Source organism: Pan troglodytes, chromosome X (assembly GCF_028858775.2).
Source record: "Pan troglodytes isolate AG18354 chromosome X, NHGRI_mPanTro3-v2.0_pri, whole genome shotgun sequence".
Lineage (NCBI taxonomy): Eukaryota > Metazoa > Chordata > Mammalia > Primates > Hominidae > Pan > Pan troglodytes.
The window spans coordinates 31,422,146-31,448,085 of record NC_072421.2 but is presented as its reverse complement, the minus strand read 5'-3'; the positions used below and the strand labels follow the sequence as shown (position 1 = coordinate 31,448,085).

At 37.3% G+C, this 25,940-nt stretch overlaps 1 protein-coding gene across 11 annotated transcripts in view; it reads left to right on the top strand.

The window, feature by feature from the left end:
• TAB3 (TGF-beta activated kinase 1 (MAP3K7) binding protein 3) overlaps positions 1–25,940 on the top strand; it is a 61,372-nt gene that overhangs the window by 22,631 nt on the left and 12,801 nt on the right. For 6 of the 11 annotated variants that reach the window (XM_009438903.4, XM_003317407.5, XM_054677002.2 and 3 more), the window contains 5 exons: positions 6,513–6,704; positions 10,636–12,082; positions 13,259–13,419; positions 19,554–19,647; positions 23,158–23,241. In XM_009438903.4, coding sequence (XP_009437178.1) covers positions 6,603–6,704; positions 10,636–12,082; positions 13,259–13,419; positions 19,554–19,647; positions 23,158–23,241 — 1,888 coding nt within the window. In that variant the 5' untranslated portion in view covers positions 6,513–6,602. The other 5 variants (XR_010154781.1, XR_676645.4, XR_001714064.4 and 2 more) reach the window with 3 other exon arrangements.

The window sequence follows — 25,940 nt, the reverse complement described above, 5'->3', positions numbered from 1 at the left end:
GTGTTAAGTTTAAATTAAATATGAATCTATCGTTTCTGGAGGCCATATTTAAATTGAAAATGTTTTTGAGGATTATTTTAATATTATTTCAGTCTCATAGTATATCTCTTGAGACTTACAGAATATGAGATAGATGCAGTGAATATGTGACTATTTCAAAATGGTCTCTACTGTAATAAAAATCCTATAGGATGACTGTTTCATAAATTATTTAGAAGGCTTATTTAGGGGAAATAATAACTATCGTATTCCTCTCTCCCTTGTTATTTGGTAGCACCTTTACATACATGCATGAAAAATCCTGAAAATGGAACTCTTATCTCTGCCAGTAAAAGACCATTTGTTATGCCTCAATATCAGCCACTTTTTGTTACTGTTTAACTTGAAGAATTCACACTGTAGTACAAAAACTCTTCTGTTTTAAAAGCAAGGTTTGCTTTAAACTGTTGTTAAGAGTTATGACATCATCAGAGTCTTACCAGGCAGCCAGTAGTACAGAAGAATAATGGTTAAGAGCATAACCTTAAATTTGTATCCTAGCTTTGCTACTGGTTGACTGTGTAACCACAGGCAATTTATTTGCCCTCTCTGAACTTCAAGTTTCCTTATTTGTAAAACGTGGATGATAATATTACCTCTCTCATGGAAGTATTTTAGGGATTAAATGAGGTAAAGCACTTAGCACAGTACTTGATACACAGATACGGCTCAGTAAATATGATCTAAAATCAAAACCTCCGAAGCAGCAAAAAAATAGATGAAAGTTTGAAAGCTTTATACTCATATACATACTGTGTTTTGTTCAACAATTATTACTGGACCAGACCAACCAGAAAAATTAATGATTCTTTTATTTTGCAATCCTAAAAGTTCTCTCAAGACAAGGCTAACTTTTCTTCAAACCTGGGAAATGCTCACTCACCTCATTACCTTAATATGCTAGCAGTGGCTGTCAGCCCAAGAAAGTATTGCCTCTCTAGAGGCCACTAGGGGGTGCTACTGAGATTTTTATGGGCGGGGCCTGGGATAGTCTTGCATGACGAGGAATTCTTGTGCTCCAAATTATTGCATCAATAGTATGCTGTTGAGACACACTAGAGTACACTGATACTTACCATTGTATCTTTAAACCTTTCTGCAGAACACATTTCAGGTGTCACAAACCCAGCAGGTATCTAGATGAGTGAAGCAGGGCCAGGCTGCAGTGTTTGGAATCAGCTCCGGAGTATAGGAACTAGGCAAACTGTCCTTCCTAAAAGGGGAGTGGTACCTTAGTTTCAGCCAGTTGTTGCCTGCAGTTGCTAGATCACGTGATTTTTCAGAGAAAAGCTAGATATGTACATTTTTATGTGATGTCTCCCAGTTTTAAATGTAGCTCAACTTTAAAAAAAAAAAAAACACACACACACACTGTGACGGCCAAACCAGGCAGATCTGTGGGCTGAATTCATTCCACAGACCATTGGTTTGCAACCTCTGATATAACTGTTTCAGGAAGTGACCTAAAATTCTGACAGAGGTAAAACACTCTGGGCCATAATGGCACCACCCTGTTTATTTGCTGAGCTCAGGAAAAACTGTGGAAACAAAGCACTAGATGTCGACATCATTTTCTAGAGTGTGGGGAATTGTGGCATTAGAGCAGAGCTCTGGGGGAGCTTCCTCTCTGATTGGGAGGAGCAATTCTGTTGGGAGACATCCTAGCAATTGCTTTTTCAGGAACAGAAACCACTGTGCCTTGTGTTACCAGCAGTCTTGAATTAGGGAGGTGGCTGCACCACTGAAGGAAGCCTCTGATTCCACTGCTAAGCATAGCATCTGGGCCCCATAGTCTGTCTTGCCTTTAAGAAAAGAATCCTCACAAAGCTGACATGCAATAAAGGCTTAAAACTCTGCAGAATCTCTTGGTTCATGTGGCCCCTGAACTGTGTGATGATCATAGGGTTTATGTCTTTAGTATTTCTTCTTTCTTGATCTAGGGTTACCGCCTACACAGCTCCACAATCCACAGCTGTGGCCATCTGGACTTTAGTGGGGGTGTTTCAAGGGTGTCCCAGGAGTTTGGTCATGCCTGAGCCTAGCCTGTACAGCTTAGATACTGCTTGAGTCCTCTGTCTGGTTTTAAAGTGACAAATCATCATTCAGCACTTATTGTATAAAAAATAGCCCATTATAATGTTAAGAAACAAACTCAATGTGTGTTTGCTTAGTAGTTGTTGCCTACATTGATATATTTGGACAAGAATAGATTATATGCTTTGATCTGCATGGTAGCCACATCTATAATATGACACTATATGACAGTGTTTTCATTTTGTTTCTATTGGATTAAATACAAAAGTACAGCATAATACTTTACTGTAAAACTTTGTGTTTTTAAAGGAAACTGACTATACTAGGCCATTCTTATGTCACTGTAAAGAAACACCTGAGGCAGGGTAATTTATAAAGAAAAGAGGTTTAATTGGCTCAGGATTCTACAGGCTGCATAAGCATGGCACCAATATCTGCCCAGCTTCTGGTGAGAGCCTCAGGAAGCTTACAATCATGGCAGATGGTGAAGCAAGAGCAGGCATGTAATATGGCAAAAGCGGGAGCAAGGCGGGTGAGGGAGAGGTCCTAGAGTTTTAAACAATCAGATCTTGAGTGAATGGAACAAGGACTCACCTAGGATGGTGCTTAACCATTTACAAGGGATCTGCCCCTATCATCCAGTCACCTCCCATCAGGCCCCAACTCCAACATTGGGAATCACATTTCAACATGAGATTTGGAGGGGACAAACATCCAAACTGTATCATTGACTTAATTTATTGGCTGGAATATTTTCTGTTTGTAAACAGAAAGCCTCCCAGTGAACAAAATGGAAATTGCTTTTTTAAAGTATTTTAACATGATATAGTTATCAAAAAAGTAAGTTTGAGAGTGTTATATATTACTGTGAAATACTAAATGATTATTCATGTCAGTTAGCGCTGATGTGAGTGAATGTTTGTACAGGGCAGAGTGCTAACCACTATTAAGATTACATACATAATCCCTTAAGAAGGATATGTGTTTACCAGTTTAGATTCCTATTTGTTGTGAAAAGTCAGTCTACTATTAATCATCTTTTCAGATGGTAGCCATTTTTGTAAGCTGTTGGCTTCCATTTGAAAGATGCTTTAACATGTTTCTTCAAAGGAAAGTATTTATAACCATTTTTTAAAAAGGCATTTTCTTCTTGTGTGTTTAAACAGCTAACTTATTTGTACAAGAATTATTTTTTCCTTCCCTCTCAGTCTTCCACCTCACCACACACCTTTAGCTCCCTATGTGAATGATAAACTTAATGAGGGTTTGCTCCTTAGCCAGTCAAAGAAAGGCACTCATCATTAGAAATGTCTCTGATACCTACTAGTGACACAGTGGAAAGAACACAGACTTTGGAGCGGGCAGGCGTGGATTTGAGTCATGATTCTGCCATATGTTCATTCTTTGAGTTCATTTTCTTATTTGTAAAATGGAGTAATCATAACTACCTTTGAGGGCATATTATTAGCTACCAGTAAATGGTAGCTAATTATAGTGATAAAAATAATGGTAACCTTGGATTCAGTAGCATCTGAGGTTTCTGAAGGCTCTGACAAAGCTAGGTGAGAGCTGGCCGCTCTCAAGATCTCTGAAGTATATGGAGCCTATGCTTTTGACACCTGAAGCCTGTCTGTCCTTGTTTTGATTCTTCTTGCCTTTTCTTCTAGCTCATAAAAAAGACAATGGTATTGCCCTTGTATTTTAAAGGCTTGTAATTAAGGTTGGAAAATGAATAAAACCGTTTTTGGGAGCCATTGGGAAAGCTGGAGTTAGGCCTTTGGCTGCTTCAGAAGCTCTTTATTGAAGATTTGATTAAATAGCCATGAAGTGTTCTGAATGTGGTTTAGCACCTAAAATACTGGGATCACTTCCTGTTAGGAAAACTGTTATTTCTGTAAATACAAGCCGATTTGATTAGTTAAGGTCATCCCTACCATTAAATTCAGTGAATTCCTTTTTTCTCCCCATTTCTCCTAATAAATATTTATTGAACAGCTAGCCTGTGCTAGGCCATGTGCCTACTCGATTGTATACCCTCAAAGGAGATGTTGAATTAAGGAATCTAAGAGTTGTAGGTAGTTGCCTATTATTTAAATGAAGATCCTAAAGCCTTAGAGCTGCACTGTCCAGTAAAGTAGCCACTAACTACAGGTGGCTACTGAGCACTGGAAATGGGACCAGTGTGAATTAAGATGTGCTGTAAGTATAAAATATACACTGGATTTCAAAGATATCATTTGAAAAATATATATAAAATAACTGATTTTATGTAGATTACATTTAAAACAATACTTTTGACATGGGTTAAATGTTACAATTAATTTCACCTGTTTCTTTTTAAGTTGGCCACTAGAACATTTAAAATTATACATATGACTCACATATTTTTACTGGACCATGCTGCCTTAGAGCTTCAGTGACTTGGTAGGATTATACATCTAGCTAGGACTCCTTTGGCCAGTGGAAATTATAAATTGCTTTACTGTGAAAATGGAAGATAGATAATTCAAACCCCATTCAGAAAAAAGTTAAATTAACACTAAGGACTTTGAAATAATTTACATTTTAAATTAAATCCTGGATTGTTAATCTGGTAGCATCTCTTAGTATTTCAGATTTGGAGTTTTCAAAAGGGACAAACTGGAAAAATATACCCATTGATTTAGAAGCGTAAACCAATTTTTTTCCCTAAGTGTTCACAAATTGCCCTCTATAGGTGACTCCACTCCCCTGACATTTGCTGGGTGGGGGGATGGCAGGAGATGGGGGGACAAGAGTCATCTAAAAGGCTTGTCTATATATTTTTCTTTGAATATGAATAGTGTTTTATCCAAATCTATCTTATTAGGTAGACTGGTTTAGTATAGTGAAATTGATTCATCATTTAACAGATACTTGAGTAGTTGGGCTCTGTAAATACAGTGGTGAACAAGGCACAGACCTTGAGTAGAGCTACAGGCTTTTGTTTCGTTAGCTGGTTTTTGTTGTCGTTTTTACTTTTTATTTGGAAATAATTTTAAACTGACTAAAAATAGGAGAAAGAACACCGCATACCCTTTACCTAAATTTACCTATTAACATTTTCCTATTTGCTTTATAGTTGTCTGTGCACACATGCATGTGTGCATGTACACATGTTGGTATGTACACATGTACATATATTTTTTTCTGAACTATTTGAGAGTAAGTTGCATGCCCTTTACCACTGAATGCTTCATTGTCTAATACCGAAAAATAGGAATATTCTCTTATGTAACCACAGCACAGTTATCAATTCAGAAAACAGGAAATTCAATACATTTAACATTGATAGAATACTTCTAATCTACCATCAACATTTCACTTTGGTCAGTGGATCCACTCATTTATTTTATAACAGTTTTCCCTTTTAGTATAGGATCAGGATCAGGTAAAAGATTTAGTTGTCATGGCTCTCTCTTTTTTAACCTGGGACATTTTTCAAACCTTTGTCTTAAAATGACATTTCCTTTCCCCTTCGCTTTTTAATAGAAAAGCCCAAAATGAGAAATGTTCTATTTCCTCATGATTAGTTTCAGGTTATGCATTTCTGACTGTAATACTATAAAATGATGTGTTTTTCTCATGGTGTCACATCTGGAGGCCTGTGCAGTCCATCTGGCCCTCATTGGTGATGTTCATCATTTTGATCACCCAGTCAAGATGTTGTTCAATTTGTCCACTGTATAATTAAATTTTTCCCCTTTGCAACTAATAAGCTTTGGGTACACACTTTTAAAACTGTGTGTATTTCCTACTCTTCATCCAGATTTTCCCCTAGATTTAGCATCCATTGATGATACTTGCTTGAAGTAGTCTATACTATGATGGCTGCAAAATGATGATTTTTCCAGCTCCAGCACTCCTGCATGTTTACCAATTGGATTTTACTGTAAGCAGGGACTTCCCTTCTCCCCTATTTTTGTAGGTATGTATTTAGCTATCTTCATTGATACGGACACACGGCTCCCTCTTTTCTACAGGTTTATAACTCGTTACTGTCTTTTATTATTTTGGTATTCAAATTGTTGCAAATGTGGCCAGTGAGTGCACCTCTTCAAGTTGACTTCCAGGTCCTTATATGTTCCCATCACTTCTTGAGTACTTCCTCACTGTCTTTAATAATGAGCTATATTCCAGGTGGGGCTTCAGGTTTTTGTTTTTCGTTTTTTTTTAAAATAGGTGAGACCTTTAGGTGCATAGATGGTTTCAGTATAGCGTGTTTAGTGTTTCTGTGAGGGTAAGCACAGCCTGCTTTGGCAGCATTGTGGAGGGGAGAGGCAAGGCAGCAGGACTAAGAAGGAGTGTCAGTGGAAGCCTCCTTAGAGGAGATGCCACCACTACTGAGATGTATAGGATCAATAGGAATAAAGTAAAATATGTAACTAGACTTAACCATACTTTTTTTTTTTTTTAAATAGAAAATGACTGTGGTGCTAGAAGATCATTACTTTTGGAAAGCCGGTTAACATCCATTTCTTAAGAGAAACTTGGCCACCATTTGCTCTGGCATGGCGCAAAGCAGCCCACAGCTTGATATTCAGGTTCTCCATGATCTTCGACAACGTTTCCCTGAAATTCCAGAGGGCGTGGTGTCTCAGTGCATGTTACAGGTAAGTTACCTACCAGTGATAGTGATATTAAGTTCTAGTTTTTCCTATTAGAGCTGGTGATGTGTGATGTAATTAGAACCCAGGTATGTTTTCTTGTGTGTGTGTGTGTGTGTGTGGTTGGGGGGAACATTTGGAGCAGGATTTCCCTCAACCTTGGCACTGTTGACAGTCTAGCCTGGATAATTCTCTGTTGTGGGAGTCGGCCTTGTGCATTGTAGAATTACTAAACGTTCTAGGCATCTGAGGCCTCTACCCAGTAAATAACAATAGCATCCCCGCAGTTGTGACAACTGAAAATGTCTTTAGACATTGCCAGATGTCTCATGGGAGGCAAAATCTCCCACCATTGAGAACCACAGATTGGAGAAGAAAATAAAAGCATGTAGCAACAAGAAAAACAGATTCTCCTTATGTTTCACTTTTTGAAGTTTTTGGGTTGTACTATCAGTCCCTAAGTCCTTAGAGTTGAATTTTGAACCTCAAATGTTTCATTTTAACTTCTTAGACTACACACTTTTGAGTCTTTTTTTAAAAGTCTTTAGATAATCCACTCCCTGTTTTTCTAATGCTAAATCCTTACCGATATCTAATTTTAAATGTAAGCCCATTTTCACTCACCTTACCTTTGTTTTGCTGTGTGTCTTACATTGAATTAAATCTCAACTCGAAGATAGAATGTGTCTTTCCCACTCAGGGGACAACAAACAGAGAAGTTGGCCTACCACTTTCCCTGTACCCCATCTCCCTGTCCCAGTGTCCCCTTGTTGTGTTTTATATAATCCTTCACAGGATCTTAGTGTTTTGGGTTATGGCACTTACCTATTTGCTTAACTTTGGGCAGCAGTACTTCTACCATGCTCACTGGTCTTCCTCACACACAGTCAGTACTCATGTTCAAACTCTACCTTATGGCAGTGTGAGCAGCTCAGGATATAACCTAAACCTATATACAGGTGTGGTTAATTATAAATAGAGACTCAGAGAACAATGATGGTAACAGAGGTGCTTCCTTTGTTTGCAAGCCCTTTACTAGTCTAGAGCTTTGGGCTTATGGTTTTTGTGTTACAGCTTGCCTTTGCTTTTTCTCACACACATTCCCAGCCTGAATCTCAGCTCTTTACTTTAGCCCCATTTTGGTTTCTGGTAGAGCAAAGACACTTCCCACCGGAGTGAAACCAAATAAGGATGAAGCTTTTAGTTTAAACCACTTCCTAGCAATCACCTTCCTCACCTATCTTAGGGCCCAACCTAGCCCTGACCTTGTTTTATTTCACTTAGCCCTTTATTACCTGCATTTTTCATTACCATTTAACTAAACTGAAGAAATAGAACTTCAAATTCAGCTCAGTGAACATTTGTTGATAATTACAGTGTCCTAAGTCTTTCACTTTTTTCTTCCTTTGGGATTAATAAAATATATTGGTATGGAGATTTACCACCTACTGGCTCTGGAAAACTGCTTTATTCACATTAAAATGTACGAAGCTCAGCAGTTTGCATTTAATGTGCAAGCCTTAGAGCCTCACTCTGGGGTGTATCATCCTCAATTTAGGATCACTTTTTAGGAATATGATGCTTTTTTGCCTCATTCCTTTCAAAAGTGTTCATTATATGTCTTAAAAATTCTTACCTCTGAAATGATTTTGATTTCTTCTTCATGTTTACTGTTTGATACATTTTTTATCCTTATTTTTCTTTAAAGACATTTAACAGTCAAATGTGACATTAGAATCTATTCTGGTAGTTTTCTTTGTACAGTACTTCTATAAAAATAATACTTTAATATCTTGGTTTTGTGGTTTTTAAATTTTTCTTCATAGGAAAATTTACTCAACTTGTCACTATAGATATGCTGACAATTCCAACTTTATATCATTTTGAATTTGGGTCCTTTTTGTGACAATACTAAGTAGGCTAACTCAGTGTAGAGAACATGGAATTTCAGGGTTATTAATAAAAATATCAGATGGTAAAGTATCCATGACTACCTTATGTTTCAAACGAAACTCTCTAGTTTTTGTTTTCCCCTAGTCCATAGGTCTATAAAAAAAAAAAAGAATACTTTATTTCACCTTCCATATTTTTTTCCTTCAGATGTCTGTCAGTGACACATTCTAGTTGGCAATCAGTTTGAATCCTTTGGCTCCAAATTTGTTTTTAATATCTTCCCTTCCTTGCTCAATACGATTTTCAAGCAAGGTAAAAATAATTCAAATCTTTGAGTTGTAATGATTTTCTTCAATTAATACATCTTTCCGTCACTCAAAGTATTTTTTGAAGTATTTGAATTTTAAATTTTCTATATTGATTATAATTACCATTTGTTACTATCATCTGGGTAGAATGTTAATGTTTTACACGCATGATCTCATTTTTTAAAGTATTTGAATTTTAGTATCAAAAACTTTATATAAAGAAAAGGTTAAAATGATCTATAGAGTTTTAATACAGCCAATTCATTAAATTTCTAAGAATTCATTTTGTAAAGATTTGCTTGACTTTTTTTTAAACTTCCTAAAGCTCCAGTTTAATAATGTCCTTTTGGCCAGACATCCTTTCCCTTGAAATTACCATGTGGAAAGAGCACTGGGACTCAGGAGAATAAGAACCTAGAATTGGCTTTTCTGTTAACTAGTTAAGTGCCTATTGTCAAGCCATGTAACTTCCCAGGCATCTTTTTCCTCATCTGTAAATGTGCGTTGAATTGGAGCAGATGAACTCTAATAGGAGTTCTCCCAACTCTAAAATTACAACATTATGGGTCCTGTTTTAGGTTTAACTTCATTTGGTTCTCAGCAGAAATGAATTATTTCCTTTCATTTTTATATAAAATGTACTTTTCCTAAAATAAATATATAGTAATATCTATGCATGTACATATCTGTGTGTATATTTATGAACTACAGAGAAGGTCACAATAATTGGGAACCTTTTATGGATTACTTCAAAAGTAGTGGATAATATGTGCTTTACACTAGTAAAATAGTTTGGAATTCTGTATTTCCATAGAAAACTGCTTTATGATAAATTAACATTTTACAAAGAGGGAACCTTTTATTAGTCTGATTACTGTCAGTTGGAACTTCAAAAGTGTCAGTTTGCTATTACCTTCTTTGTGAATGTAGAATTAAACAATTCAGATCTTTCAGTGATTTTGAAAGTATACCAAGACACCTTTCAGCGGGTAAAAACTTTTGAGACCGTGAGAGTATGAATGAATTTAATTAAGGCAGTCGACACCAGGTTTTTAATTAAATTACCCTAACTCGGGCAAAGTCATGGACCCATAGTTCAAGTTATGGACTTTTTTTATACTGATTCGTTTTGCTTAAATCTTACATAATGGTTCAGACAGTTGAAGTTATTCAAGGATAAATTTAGGTAAAAGAAAAATGAGGGCTGCTTTAGAATTTTTATTGTTTTAACTCTTGAGGAATTTTATTGTAATTCTTTTTCTCCTTTTGTGGTTTTAGTGCCTTTTAAAAACTAAAGCATGGTTATTTTTATGTTTTTTATCAATTTAAATATTAATAATGGATATTACTTATACTTATATTGCAGCAATTGTGGTGAATCCGAGATAAGCCCAACATTTTAATTTGTTGAGATGCAACAAGTATAAAATGAGTCCTGGATTTGGAGTCAGAAAACTTGGGGTTGAGTCACAGTGTCCATTAGTAGGTACTTTACATTTCTGTAGCAGTAGCAGTAGTGGTAGTACTAGTAATGTGAGCTAAATGTTTGTAAAATAATATGAATCGTTTGGGTCTCCTTTTCAGGATAGATGACCATGAAGTTTTTTGTGGTTAAAATACTGCTCTCTATTTATTCTGTGACAGTAGTATTTGCATAACTCTCTGGCAAAGCCTGACTTCCACTATTAGAATTTGTTAATGTTGCCAATGTTACTTTTACCATTTTTCTCCCCTAGAATAACAACAATCTTGAAGCCTGTTGCCGAGCCCTTTCCCAGGAGAGTAGCAAATACTTATATATGGAATACCATAGTCCAGATGACAATAGGATGAATAGAAATCGCCTTTTACATATTAACCTGGGTATCCATTCTCCTAGTAGCTATCACCCAGGAGATGGAGCCCAACTTAATGGTGGTCGAACACTGGTACATAGCTCAAGTGATGGACATATTGATCCTCAGCATGCAGCAGGTAAACAGCTGATATGTTTAGTTCAAGAACCACACTCAGCTCCAGCTGTTGTTGCTGCTACTCCCAACTACAATCCATTTTTTATGAATGAACAGAACAGAAGTGCAGCTACTCCTCCTTCACAACCACCTCAACAGCCATCTTCCATGCAAACAGGAATGAATCCGTCTGCTATGCAAGGGCCTTCACCACCACCGCCACCTCCTTCATACATGCACATACCTCGGTATAGTACAAATCCAATTACTGTTACAGTATCCCAGAACCTCCCTTCTGGACAGACTGTACCAAGAGCTTTACAAATTCTTCCACAAATTCCAAGCAATCTCTATGGGTCTCCTGGTTCTATTTATATTAGACAGACATCTCAGAGTTCATCAGGAAGACAAACTCCTCAGAGTACGCCGTGGCAGTCCTCACCACAGGGCCCAGTGCCTCACTATAGCCAGCGTCCTTTACCTGTTTATCCACACCAACAGAACTATCAACCTTCTCAGTATTCTCCCAAACAGCAGCAGATCCCTCAGTCTGCTTACCATTCACCACCTCCTTCTCAATGTCCTTCACCCTTCAGCTCTCCACAGCATCAAGTGCAACCTTCCCAGTTGGGCCACATCTTTATGCCACCTAGTCCTTCAACTACTCCACCCCATCCATATCAACAAGGACCTCCCAGCTATCAGAAACAGGGAAGCCATTCAGTAGCCTATCTTCCATACACAGCATCTAGTTTATCCAAAGGTTCCATGAAGAAGATAGAAATTACAGTTGAACCTTCTCAAAGACCTGGGACAGCAATTAATAGGAGTCCTTCACCCATCAGTAATCAACCATCTCCACGGAATCAACACTCACTGTACACAGCCACCACGCCACCTTCAAGTTCTCCTTCAAGAGGGATATCTAGTCAACCAAAACCTCCATTTAGTGTTAATCCTGTGTATATTACATATACACAGCCAACTGGACCTTCTTGTACTCCATCACCATCTCCTCGAGTGATACCAAACCCAACTACAGTTTTTAAAATTACCGTAGGCCGAGCAACGACTGAAAATCTTTTAAATTTAGTGGACCAAGAAGAGCGCTCTGCAGCACCAGAACCTATTCAGCCCATTTCAGTGATACCAGGCTCTGGGGGAGAAAAGGGAAGCCATAAATATCAGAGAAGTTCTAGTTCTGGATCAGATGACTATGCCTACACACAAGGTAAATTTTAACCCTTTTATGAAATTTAATTTCTGTGGTGAGGCAGCAGTCTCCCATTCAAATATATTAGCTGTTTAGTTTTAATTAAATGTTTAGTATTAAATGTTGGGCAGTAGCATTGCTATTAAGAATAAAGTTAGTGGCCGGGTGCGGTGGCTCATGCCTGTAATCCCAGCACTTTGGGAGGCTGAGGCGGGTGGATCACCTGAGGTCAGGAGTTTGAGACCAGCCTGGCCAGCATGGAGAAACCCCACCTCTGCTAAAAATACAAAAATTAGCTGGGTGTGGTGGTGCATGCCTGTAATCCCAGCTACTCGGGAGGTTGAGGCAGGAGAATCGCTTGAATCCAGGAGGCAGAGGTTGCAGTGAGCTGAGATCACGCCACTGCACTCCAGCCTGGGCAACAGAGGGAGACTGTGTCCAAAACAAACAAACAAAAAGAATAAAGTTAGTGCTTCAGAGTCATCTATAGACTTTGTTTTAAAACATGAAAATGTAGGCCTAATAAGGCTTAGTTTAGAAAGAATATTCATAGAGCGAAAAATACAAGTGACATGGAAATTGTCAAAAGTACAAACTACAGAGTAGGAAAAAAGAGATTCATGGAGAATGGACTAAAGTTCATCAAATGAAGAATTTGAATCTTTTCTAAAGAGGATGGCCCAGAGGGCATAATGATATTTACATATAAATAATATATAAGAAGTGGAATTATTGGATTCGCTAAAAAGTAATAATATATAAAAGTGGAATTACTGGATTAGCTAATAGTAGATTATTGGATTAGCTAATAGTAGACCTAAATTAGATACAGAGTTTTTAAAAAGTCTATTCAGATTGTTTCAAGATAACCGGAGAATTTAGTTTTCTTTCAGTATATAAGAAGGGAAGTAATTATTCAGTATGCCTGGTAGTCAGCCTGTTCAAAACACACATAAGTATAAAGAGAATCTTAGGACAATAGAACAAGAGGGATGTTCAGGTGATGTCACTTTGGTTGCATTCAGAGGGCTAAATTGAAGCAGATGTGGAGGCAGCATAGCATTAGAAAGACATGAGAGTAAATGCCAACCCCCAAGTTGAATGAGTCTTTTATACATTAGCAGTGCATATCGAAATTTTCCAGTCGCTTGTTCAATGTTGTTCTCTGCAATGACATTATCTATAATGCTGTAGCCTTGCTGTTACATCAACGAGCAAGGATGGAGAGGTTAGCAAAGCAACTGAAACTTGAGAAAGAGGAGCTAGAGCGGTTGAAGTCTGAAGTTAACGGTATGGAGCATGACCTGATGCAGAGACGGCTCAGAAGAGTCAGCTGCACCACTGCGATCCCTACGGTAAGTGATCTGTTAGGATGTGTTAATAGGAGGGTCGGGATATTGGCTGTCAGGTCATTTATTTTTCTTTAGGTTTTATTCCTGGCAGAGTTCCGGTTTTTTGTTGTTGTTATTGTTGCTTTTTTAAAAAACAACAGATGAAGGACTTTTGCCTTTAGTAGTTCTCATCAAAATAATTCATGTATGCAGATTCCATAGGCTCATCAGTATTTTCAAACACTGACGATTATAATCAAGGTATAGCATCTCATTTATTTGTAAATTGCTGTCAAAATAGAAATGAAAAGTGCACCCTGACCAAAAATTTGATGAATTATTCTTTGTGTATTCATTTATTCTTCTAAGCATATGATATATATATATTTTAAACATTTAAAATTAATTATTTTTGTAAGTACATTAATTCAGATGAGTTAGATCAATATGAATTTTGGAGAAGTGTTAACTGTAGAATATTTTAAGGCAGAGCAGTTTTGTTAAGTATAAATAATTGTAGAAACTGAGATAACAGTATTGATTGATAGCAGTCTTAAAGGTAACTGCTCTAATGAAAAGATTCAGATAATATAGTTTTAACATGTTGGTTAATATATATGAGTTCTAACGATCCCAAACAACTGAGAATTTTGAAGCATGTTTAAAATCTTGTGACTTCACAAGCGATGATCCAACCTATCATTTCACCTTTCAACATTTAGCAGTTTTGTGCATATAGTTTATGCAATGTGGTACTATGCTAGATGCTTAGTACATACCTACCAGTGGGAAAAATAGATACATCAACAGATAATTATAATACAGTGTGGTAAGTGCTGTATATGTTCACGGGTAATGAGGGAATTTATACATCAACTCGTTTCTGTGCAGATTCATTGCACTTCTCTGCTCTTACATGAATCCTCCTGCTGGAATGCCCTTCTAAAAAGCTCTGCACGTGTAAATCTTGTCTGTTCTGTTCTTCAAGGCTCAACTTAACCTCTACTTTTTCCATGAAGCCTTTCCTCATTTTCCTACCCTCCCTAAGCTTAGGGCAATCTCTGAGTTTACAGGTTTAGAGAAGTGGGCATATGTCAGGCCTCTTGCAGTCAGCATGTCTGCAGCCACTCCCTCATAGAGAAGTTTCTACTTGAGGTTCTTGGCTTCAAAGGGGATCTGTGAATTCTCTGAAATTATATGCAGAGTTTCATAAGTGTGTTTAATATGGGAAGTGGGTCTATAGCTTTCATCAGATTTTCATAAGATTATTACATTGGAGGAAAAAAGGAGTGAGGAACCATTGCCTTAAACAATAGGCAGAGAGAAAAGGGGAAGGCATTTTAGAAGAGAAAAGAACAATAAGGTAATGAAGCCTTGAAGTCAAGATGGAGAGTGACTTTTAGGAGACAGTAACTACAATTCCCTGGCATAAGCATGAGATTTCTGAAGAGTTAACAGAGGTTAACTGGGGCTTTGACCTTGAATGCTAGGTCAAGGTGCTTGAACTTTATTCTGCTGGTAACAGGGAACAAGTGGGAGTTTTTGAGAGAGAGAGTCTTGAGAAATTGGCATATTCACTAATTTAGTGACTTTTTTGTAATATCGTGTATAGTCAATATTAGAAGTGAAGAGGAAGATTTTAACTACTTAAAGCACTGGAGAATAACAAAGTTATCTTTAATGGAAAGGTGATGTTAATATAAATCAAATTTCTGCCTCATTTTCTCCATTTGAAATCTTAATTGAATCCTCTGATTGCGGAAGATATTGAAGGACATAACCCATATGGGAATCCACCCGTGGTAGTTGGGTACTTTGGAAACCTTTAGGTACCTGTAAAGCATAAACAAATTTTCTTAGCATAGTAATTTTCTTTAATCATATACATTTTATTTAGCAACTACTTGCTGTGTGATAATCCCTGCTAAATAAAATATTGGGTTTTTTTTGTTTTTCATTGGAAGTGGAGAACTGTCTAATGTAGCATAGGTTAGTACTAAAAAAAAAAAAGAAAAAAGCCCCAGATTTTATATCAGAGCTCTTATTGATGTATCTTTTTTCTTTCTTTTTTTTTTTTTTTTTTTTTTTTGAGACGGAGAGTCTCACCCTGTCACCCAGGCTGGAGTGCAATGGCGTGATCTCGGCTCACGGCAACCTCCGCCTCCCAGGTTCAAGCGAGTCTCCTGCCTCAGCCTCCCGAGTAGCTGCGATTACAGGAGTGTGCCACCACGCCTGGCTAATTTTTTGTATCTTTAGTAGAGACGGGGTTTCACCATGTTGGCCAGGCTAGTCTCGAACTCCTGACCTTGTGATCTGCCCGCCTCGGCCTCCCAAAGTGCTGGGATTCCAGGCATGAGCCACCGCACCTGGCCCCCGATCTATCTTCTTGAGAAAGGAAAAAGAGAAGTTGGTGAAACTGCTGCCCTGGGCTGTAATTTAGTTTTAACTTTTATTATAATTTCAAAGATACATAAAATAGTATAATGAACCCCCATGTAGCCATCCCCCAGATTGAGAAATTGGTAGTTCATGTGGGTGCTAACATCTGAGAGATAAGACATTTAAGTGTTTCCCATGTGTTTCCATTGCCAAGCCTAGTGTAAAATGGAGGACAATTGTAGTACACAGCAGAGGGACAGTACGTGGTGGTTGAGACCGTGAGTAGGCTCTCAAGTCAGGTGCCAGTTTGAATCCTACTTCTATTTGTCACTCATGTATCCTTGGACAAGTAACTTTCTCTATGCTTGTTTTCTTATCTATAAAATGTGTGGTATAGTACTCATCTTATGGGATTTTTCTTAGGATTATATGAGGTAATATATGTGAAGCAGTTTACACAATGCCCAACAAATAGTAAGTGTTCTTATAAAATATGTGTTGGTTGCAAAATACTAGACAACTTTGCTTGAGGTTTAGACACATAAATCTGAAGCATTTTATACTTTGACTTCCTTTGAACTTGAACATATATAAGATTATACTTATGTAGGAAATTAATCAAGAAATAAATCATTTAGTCAGATTTCCCATTTTGCTCATCAAGGCTCATTTGAGGAACCATGATATAGTGGAAAGAGAGCCCACATAGGCTTGGGAGTCAGAATTGCTCAGGCGCTCACTGGCTATATCTGATTTCTCTGCATCTGATTTTCCCTAGCTGTAAAAGAGAATTATAGCAAGTACATTATAATAATTGTCAAGATAAAGAGACAGTGTATGTAATAAGCCTGGCATGAAGTATGTGAACAGTAGATGGCTAGCCTTATCATTGTCCCACTTGTGTATAGGAATACCCAGTGGAGAATTGACATTTTTGCTACTAAAGCACACATTGCTACCTTCAGGTTTTCAAACAAACTGCTTATCAGGCAGTATATACAAAATTGATTAGAAAGCTGCTTGCCTAATGATACTGCAGTGCACATTTGTGACCAGCTATGTGGGGGAGGGAGGTTGTAGAAACTTAGAATAACAGTGAAATAATCTTTTTCTAAGGAGAGCAGAAGTGCAAGATATAAGATGCATGATGGTGTCATTTCCCTTAATCTGTTATTTGCAAAGCATTATATTAAATGCTGACAAAGATGTCATCTCTTAGATCTGTATGTGAAATGAGATAGGTATATCTGTGAGTCTATATGTATTTGTGTGTGAGAGAAAATATAAGGCAGTAAATCAGAAGTGTTGACCAGCTAAATGGTAACAATATAAGTACTTTCAGAGTTTTGAGATAGAAATGTTAGCTTTTTACCTATGGAGTTTATAGATGGAACAGTTTCAAGGAGGAGGGGGAAATTTAAGTTTTACCTTGAAGGATAAGATTTTAATATGCAGAAAGCTGCCAATTACCCCCTCCCTCAAGTTATTCCCCCCCCCATTCTTCCTGTTCTAATTACATTTTTGGACTATCCCACAGCTTTGAGTCCCAGAGGCATAACTGAGTCCCAGCCACCAAAGAACATCAGTGGTCTTTGACGCTGGTCTATGCCAGCTTTGGAAAAAAAGCTTACCATTTTTTATTTTGAAATGTTGGCTACAAACATCCTGTTATCTTACAGACAACTTTGAATTATACATACCCAATTTTGAAATTCCTCCTGCACGAAAACTACTTTTGACAAATGGCAGTAATTTCTCAGAAACTGCTTTTTTTCCCCCTCAGTTTAATCAGAAGCCATATGAAAAAGGACATAGGAATCTTACTGATAAACCCTTAGTAAGATCGAGTGGTTCTACTATCTTTGGAAATGAGCCTGTTGATGAGAGTATGTGTGTTGTTTCTGAGACAGAGTCTCACTCTGTTGCTCAGGCTGGAGTGCAGTGGTGCAATCTGGGCTCACTGCAACCTCCACCTCCCCAGTTCAAGCAATTCTCGTGCCTCAGCCTCTCGAGTAGCTGGGACTACAGGCATGCACCACCACGCCCAGCTAATTTTTGTATTTTGATAGAGACGGTTTTGCCATGTTGGCCAGGCTGATCTCAAACTCCTGACCTCAAGTGATCCACCTGCCTTGGCCTCCCAAAGTGCTGGGATTACAGGAGTGAGCCACTGCACCCGGCCTGATGAAAGTATGTTTTCGTTACGAGCAACTGTGTGGTGGCTGCTTCACTGTTTTGGGCCACTGTGGCTGAAACATGTCTCTTGCCCCCAACTCCCTAAAACCTATGGAATAGATAATCCTTTTCAGGTGCTTGACTTTCCCGACAGGTTCTTCCATGTGTTCCTAGGAAGATAGCATCACTGTTTGGAGCCCTTACATTATCTTTAATTTAAATGTTCAAGTATATATTTTAAACTATTTGAATATTGCTTGATAGGCAAGGCGCAAAGCATTTTACACATTAATGTCACATAGTTTTAGCCCATAGGAATTAGAAAAGGCAGTCCATAATAAATATTTCTAAACGACTTTTTTTGTTCCTCTAGCATTCTGTGGAATTGTAGCTATTCTGCCTTTTATCACTTATTTTAAACTTTGATACCTGCTTATTTAATGGGCATTCTCAGTTACTCTGATAATACCTCCTAACACCATATGAATTAAGATATCCTTTCTGCTCATTTTTCTTTCACTGGCATATTAACATATTTAGCGTTTAGCAAAGTACATGTTTTTAACAGAATAGGATTTTGTTCTGTCTTCCTATAGTAGCAGATATTTAATTTTTCACTTTATATGTTATAGTTAAAATCACCCTAGTATTTAATACCTGGGCCGTGCTGAAAGCTTCAGTATTTCAGCCTCTAGATTCTAAACTTTGACTTTTTTACTATACATATATATGTATATTTATATATATACATATATATAAAAATAAAGAAATTAAGGATGACATGGGAAGTAAAGGCTTCCAAAAAGCTTTACTGAATGGAAGATTAGGACTCTCTTCACATTTCAGTGCCTCATATGTGCCCCTGAAAGGCCTAAGGAGTGGGCTGGCCTGAAGAGGTAGAGGCAGAAGAAAACAAAGTTGGGGAACAAATGGAATTCATTTGTTTCTGAAGTTTTCATGTGCTAGAGTAACTGCCTCCTTCAATCTAGAAAAAATATGACAAAAATATTTATATATGAATTTATATAGGAGTCTTTTATATAAATCCTGGCTCTACCAATTACTAGCTTTATAACTTTAAGAAAATTATATAACCGCTCTGTGCCTCAGTTTCCTCATCTATAAACTGGGCACAATATTAGTACCTACCTTAAAGGATTGTTAAGAAGAAGGAATGAGAGAATTCTGGTAAACACCGTACTGTTGTAATTTTTACCAGGCTGGACAAGACTAAGATCATGGACATGACTCGTTTAAAAGGTTGATTCTTACAGTTTCCCTTACCATGAAAACATAGACACAAAATATTCTCAGTGCTCTATGATTAAAATGGTAGTATCTTGTATGGTAGAACACAGTCCACTACTGCAGCTCGCCACTTTATATGCAGATTTTGTTTATATGTGGCCATTTTGATGTCCCCATTTTACCCAACTATTCCTTTAAAAACATATACATAGGACTTCTTAAACATGCCCTCTTATGGACTAAGGCCGTATTCTTGGTAATACCCAATCATTACAATTAACATGAAACGCAGTTCTTAAATGTTGGGCTTGATAATGACTTTCCCACAATTGCTATTTTGGGTCCTTTCTTACTAGCCTGAGGAAATGACAAGATTGAGAAGCATGAACAGACAACTCCAGATAAATGTTGACTGTACACTGAAAGAAGTTGACCTCCTTCAATCTAGAGGTATAGACTTGATTATTTGGTAAACCATAAGTAATAGTGTGGTATTTTAAGCTGCTTAAATAGCAATAACTTTGGTTTTGTAGATTTAAGAGACAGTTTTTATCCGTAAGATTACAATCCTGGTAAAGAGATCCCCCTGTCCCATGGTCATGGATCAGATTTGGGGATGAAAAAATAGTTTTACTTCGGCAGTTTCATCAAGTTCTTATCATTTAGACTGTTCTATGTTGTTACTTTGCATTTATCCTCTTTTTGTCATTTACTGTGAATATTTTATAAATTGATGGGTTTTAATTCTAAAACTTAGTAGAGTTCATATTATGTGATAGACATCTAAAATATCTGTAAAAAGGGATCCCAAATCAGAGTATCAGATTTCTCAGTTTTAAAATAAACTCTATATATGTTATTTTTCATGTTATGTTATGTGAAAACATTCAACTATAATCATAGTTTTAGTTTTTTGGATTTTTTTACAGAAGTATACTACAGCAGAAGCTCTCTTAAACTTTCATTTACCCAACTCACCAGATTAGAGATGGTCTTCATTTTCTGTGGAAAATATACTGACTGATGTCCACAGCTGCTGCATACTTTTGACTAGTAGGCTGCATTCTGGTAGGCCCATGAATATTGCTCCCATCGGTTGAATTGTCTGCTTACCAAGAGTTGATTCTGTCCCCAAACCTGTTTATGCCAGTTATTGTATTTCTGCAATTTAATGTTTCATAAACTGACATGAAGGAGAAAGCTGCTCTTTCTATGAAAGCCAAAGGCAAATCACTCAAAAAATAGGGATTGTGAATTAGATATGGGTGAAAACAACTGAAAAAAGTCTAAAAGGATTCTGTACTCAAATTGCATTATAAGTGTTCTTAATATCTTTCTTGCTCCATTCTAAAGCAATCAAAATTATAGATGAGGGTTCAGCAAACTAGGGCCTGTTGCCTGTTTCTGTGAATAAAAGTTTTAGTGGAGCGATAGCCATGCCCATTTGTTTACATATTGCCTATGGTTGCCTTTGTGCTTCAACAGCACAGTTGACTACTTGCAACAGAGACTCTATCACAGGTCCACAAAGTCTAAAATATTATCTGGCCCTTGACAGAAAAGGTTTGCCAACCTCTGCTGTAGGTCATCATGGGTGTGGTTTATGTAAGAAATACAATATGGAACCCCAGCCAACAGACACGTAAAAATTAGGTCTTTATCTAACTAACTTTAAAATATAGCTATATACAAGTGTTTTGTTACGTTAAAGTTGACGTGTAATTTTTCTTAATTCTGTGTATTAATCAGCTTTCCTGCCCCCCATCCCCCACACTTAACTTTTCTTGATTATGGCAGCTAAGACTTTCTACAGTGTCTTAAGAGTATATAATAAAATATCTCACTGCCATTTTTAGGCAAGATTAAACAATCAGTAGGCTGGGCACAATGGCTCATGCCTGTATTCCCAGCAGTTTGGGAGGCCAAGGTGAGAGGATCACTTGAGCCTAAGAGTTAGAGACCAGCCTGGGCAACATAGGGAGACCCCATCCCTACAAATAATTTTTTTAAAATTAGCTAGGTGTGGTGGTGTGTGCCTGTGATCCCAGCTACGTGGGAGGCTAAGGCAGGAGGATCACCTGAGCCCAGGAGGTCAAGGCTGCAGTGAGCCGTGATCGCACCACTGCACTCTAGCCTAGGCAACAGAAAGAGACTCGGTCTAAAAAACGAAGAGCGAGAGATTAAAGATTAGTGGCAGGTGAACCCAAAAGACACGGCATTATCTGAACAACAGACAGAAGCAAATTTGAATGTGAGAATTGAGCAATCTAGTCAGGTACCCTTAAAGTTATTTTCAGAAGCCTAGTCACTCTATAGCCCACTAACTTGAAGCAATCAAAGAATTACTATGCATGATGTAGGGGTTACATAAACTATTGCTACTATATTTTAGAAGATTGCATCAATTTTTTTTACTTGTGTGGTCTTTGGAGCAAAACAAACAGTAAAACATTTGGTTAGGATACTTATAGTAAGCCTTTTGTGATCTAGAAATCAGAACATGAGCTGTAACAAGTAATTAAAGAAATACATATGCAGCTTCTTAAAGCATAAAAAGATTCAATTAATTAATACATCAAATAGCACGGTGGCTTTTATGAGCTATCACAGCAATTATTTTCAGAAAATTATCTTAAAACAGCATATTCAAGTGGATAAAACATTTGTGAAAGGGCCTGCAAGGGAAACCACTATTAAGGTTTTATAAGCAAAGAGCTGTGTTTTTTGTCTGCATTGGACAATGAGCTCTTTGGGATACTTAGGCATTTCTAAATCTCTTTTCATAACGAATCTAAATGTATCCATTTTATACTAAATTCTACTCTTCCACACTGCAGAAAACTTTTTATACTGAGTTTCCAATCTAAACTTTTAAGCTAGGGAAGGAATCTAAACCTTTTTCGGTGGTGACGGGGGGAGGCAGGGGAATAAGCATTTAGAATAGATGCAAATCAGTGCATGATTTGATGAAAACCAGCTTTTTTGTGATTTTTGGTAAGGAAAACTTGTTGGGGAAAAAAAAAAGTACATCTGGAAATGAAGAGATTTAATATATTTAAACTATCAGTATTAGTACCATACAGCATCTTCTATAAATAAGTATGGCTACAGTTAACCGTAATCGTTTAGAACAAGCAGAGCACAGTGATAGGTTCACAGAAGTGAAGGCAGGACCCAAAACCAACCTTGGAGGAGACACAGCAGGAGATGTGGCTGAAATACAGGCACTAGACCAGGGAATGAACATTTGAAGACAGACAGACAGGTGAAAATTTTGTGGCAAGACAAAATTCTCAGGTATTGTTCTATCTATTCTGAAATTGGCACCTTTTATCATTGATAAATCTGTAGGAAACATTTAACACTTAGTATAAGATTCTCCTTTTCTTGAAAATAAGAATACATAAACTGCTGATGTTATTTCACATTTATTGAGGTTGCTTAGTAGTCTCAAAATATAACTTGATTAATCCTTGTAAATGTTTATATTTGGCTTTTTCTGTAGTTCAATTTATAATGAATTTTTAAGGTAAATTATGAAAAATATGAAAGTAAGCTTTCATTATTTAAGTGTTCTTTCTCACAGTTTGTTCATTAAAAATCAAAACAAGCAGAAAGAGAAAACAGTTCAACCATCCTTTCATTTCTCTTCTTCATTTATCTCCCCAAATGCCCCACATGCCTAATCCTGCCTAAGGAGACTAGCCTTACAATTAGAAAAATATTCCTTTAAGTGTAATACATTGTAGACATACATCTGTGTAGTGGTTTTCTTGGGTCTTTTCTCATAGCGATGAAAACACAATTTCATTGGGAGGATAGAATTATGTAATGAATTTTGAAATCCTGGAAAACATTTTTTCCCTTCTTATGTGTTTTATTTACATATTTTCTTTAAAAAAAATCAAATAACAGGAAAAAAGAGTTCTTAAATGCCTGATGAATTTACTTTCTTTATAGGAAACTTTGATCCAAAAGCCATGAATAATTTTTATGACAACATAGAACCTGGCCCAGTTGTACCACCCAAGCCATCTAAAAAAGGTGAGTATGAAAAATGTCACAAATACGATAGAAATAAATATCAAAATAATTTGGGATTTCACATTTATCTGAAGAAATTTCCACTAGAGGTTAAGTTGTTCAGCATAAAGTTACCATATTTTTATTATTTTTATTTTTTTGAGACAGGGTCTCATTCTGCTGCCCCAGCTAGAGTGCAGTGGTGTGATCATGGCTCATTGCAGCCTCGACCTTCTGGGCTCCAGCGATCTTTCTGCCTCAGCCTCCCAAGTAGCTGGTGTGTGGCATGGTAGGCACACACCACCATGCCCGGCTAATTTTTTTTAATTTTTTGTAGAGATGGGATCTCACCATGTTGCTCACTGGTCTCAACAAATTTACCATATTGGTGTTATAATGTGGCAATAATGAAATGTCCCCAAACTTTAGTTTTTAAAAAGTACTGAAATTAGTAACTCTTAGAATTACTGTCAGAGGTAATTTGATGGACTATATAATTTTTACAAACAGAAGCTGAAACACTATATTACATAGTTAACATTATAAATTTACTTAGCATTGTAAAAACTATAACCCTAAAAGATAATTCTCATAAAATAATGAGGATTTTAAAGGTCTAATGTGAGAATAGAAAGTTAGATTTGCAATAGACTTAAGATTATTTTTCAGACAACAAAAGAATACTTGTGTACTCAAAAGGGGAGCATAGCAATTAGTAGCGACTAGGTATTTTCCCATCAAGAACAAAAGAAATCCTATATAACCAAGGTTTGAAGGAATCATTTTTGGATAGTTGTTACATAAAAATGATTTAAAATTAAAGATATCAAACATGTTCTTATTTTTATGTAGCAAATGTTTAATTGGCATTTCTGTATCTTAAAAAATTAATTTTAATTGAATTTACACGTGCAGTCATTTAAGCCAGACGCAGTGGCTCATGCCTGCAATCCCAGCACTTTGGGAGGCCGAGACGGATGGATCACATGAGGCCAGGAGTTCGAGACTAGCCTGGCCAACATGGCAAAACCCCGTCTCTACTAAAAATACAAAAATTAGCCAGGCCTGATGGCGCGCGCCTGTAATCCCAGCTACTCAGGTGGCTAAGGCATGAGAATCACTTGAACCCAGGAGGTGGAGGTTGCAGTGAGCCGAGATCGCGCCACTGTACTCCAGCCTAGGCGACAGAGACCCTGTCATTTATTCATTCATTCATAAATAAGTAGTCATTGAATGTAGATTAACTTTCTGCCTCATTCTTAATATTTTAATCCTTTTTGCCTTAAGCAACTCAAGGTAGATTGATCATGAAGACACATAGAATAGTGGAGAATGCCTTATTTTTGAAAAAAATTACCAGAGAGTATAACATTTAACATCTCATCAGACTTAATTAAAAGAATGTATAAATTCTATCTAAATAATACTACCTGACCTAATTACTTAAATTTTGGTTGAATAGTTTTCTACGTATATTAAGCTCATTACAGAGTGTTTTTTTTATTTATAAGTTGCAACATAGTATCTGTTCTTCTTTTTATTGTTTAATATTACCATCGATGTTTCATCTGATCTACATTTAAAAACAGCCTATTGATTTCTTTTTTTTTTTGAGATGGAGACTCTCTCTGTCACCCAGGCTGGAATGCAGTGGCACTATCTCAGCTCACTGCAACCTCCACCTCCCGGGTTCAAGTGATTCTCCTGTCTCAGCCTCCCAAGTAGCTGGGATTACCCACCACCATGCCCGGCTAATTTTTGTATTTTTAGTAGAGACGGCGTTTCACCATGGTGGCGAGGCTGGTCTTGAACTCTTGACCTCAAGTGACTCAGCCTCCCAAAGTGCTGGGATTACAGGCATGAGCTACCGCACCTGGCCAAAAAATAGTCTATTGATTTCTAAAAATGGCACAAAGAATCATCTTAGTGGATGACTGCCAAGTGCCAGATTTGGCACTTTGGCAGCATTATATGCAGTTTCTTGCCGAAAGTCACTGAGGTGTATAGTTAGCATTGATCAATTTAGTCTTTTGGGTTCATAAAATCAGTCTTTAAACTCGATTTTGCCTGAATGTCTACTAAAGAAGTATCGCCAGACAAACTTTAGTTCATTGATTCAAAGAGCTGTCTTAGAGGAATTGCCCTGTCTAAGGGAGTGCATTGGAAAGTTTTTACCCTGGAAACAGGACCAAGTTGATTAGAAATGGTGGAAAACACGTGCATCATGAGCCATCCCTCAGCATAAACTCCCTATAGGTGTGGTGTATTATTAGTCTGTTTTCACGCTGCTGATAAAGACATACCCAAGACTGGGCGGGCCTCACAATCATCACAGAAGGCAAGGAGGAGCAGGTCACATCTTAAAGAGAGCTTGTGCAGGAAAACTCTCCCTTATAATAACCATCAGATCTCGTGAGACTTACTATCACAAGACCTGCCCCCATGATTCAATTACCTCCCACCAGGCCCCTCCCACAATATGTGGGAATTCAAGATGAGATTTGGGTGGGAACACAGACAAACCATATCATGCGGTCTGAGGGACCCACCATAAATAACAAAGACACTGCCGTTACTCAGGAAATTTCAAGGTTTTGAGCCAGGGACAAAGCCAGACCTCTGTTTGGGCAAGGCAAAATTCTTTCCCATGCAATAATTAAAGCAGTGCTTAGAAGGAAATTTATAGCTTTAAATGCTCATGTAAGACAGGAATATCTAAA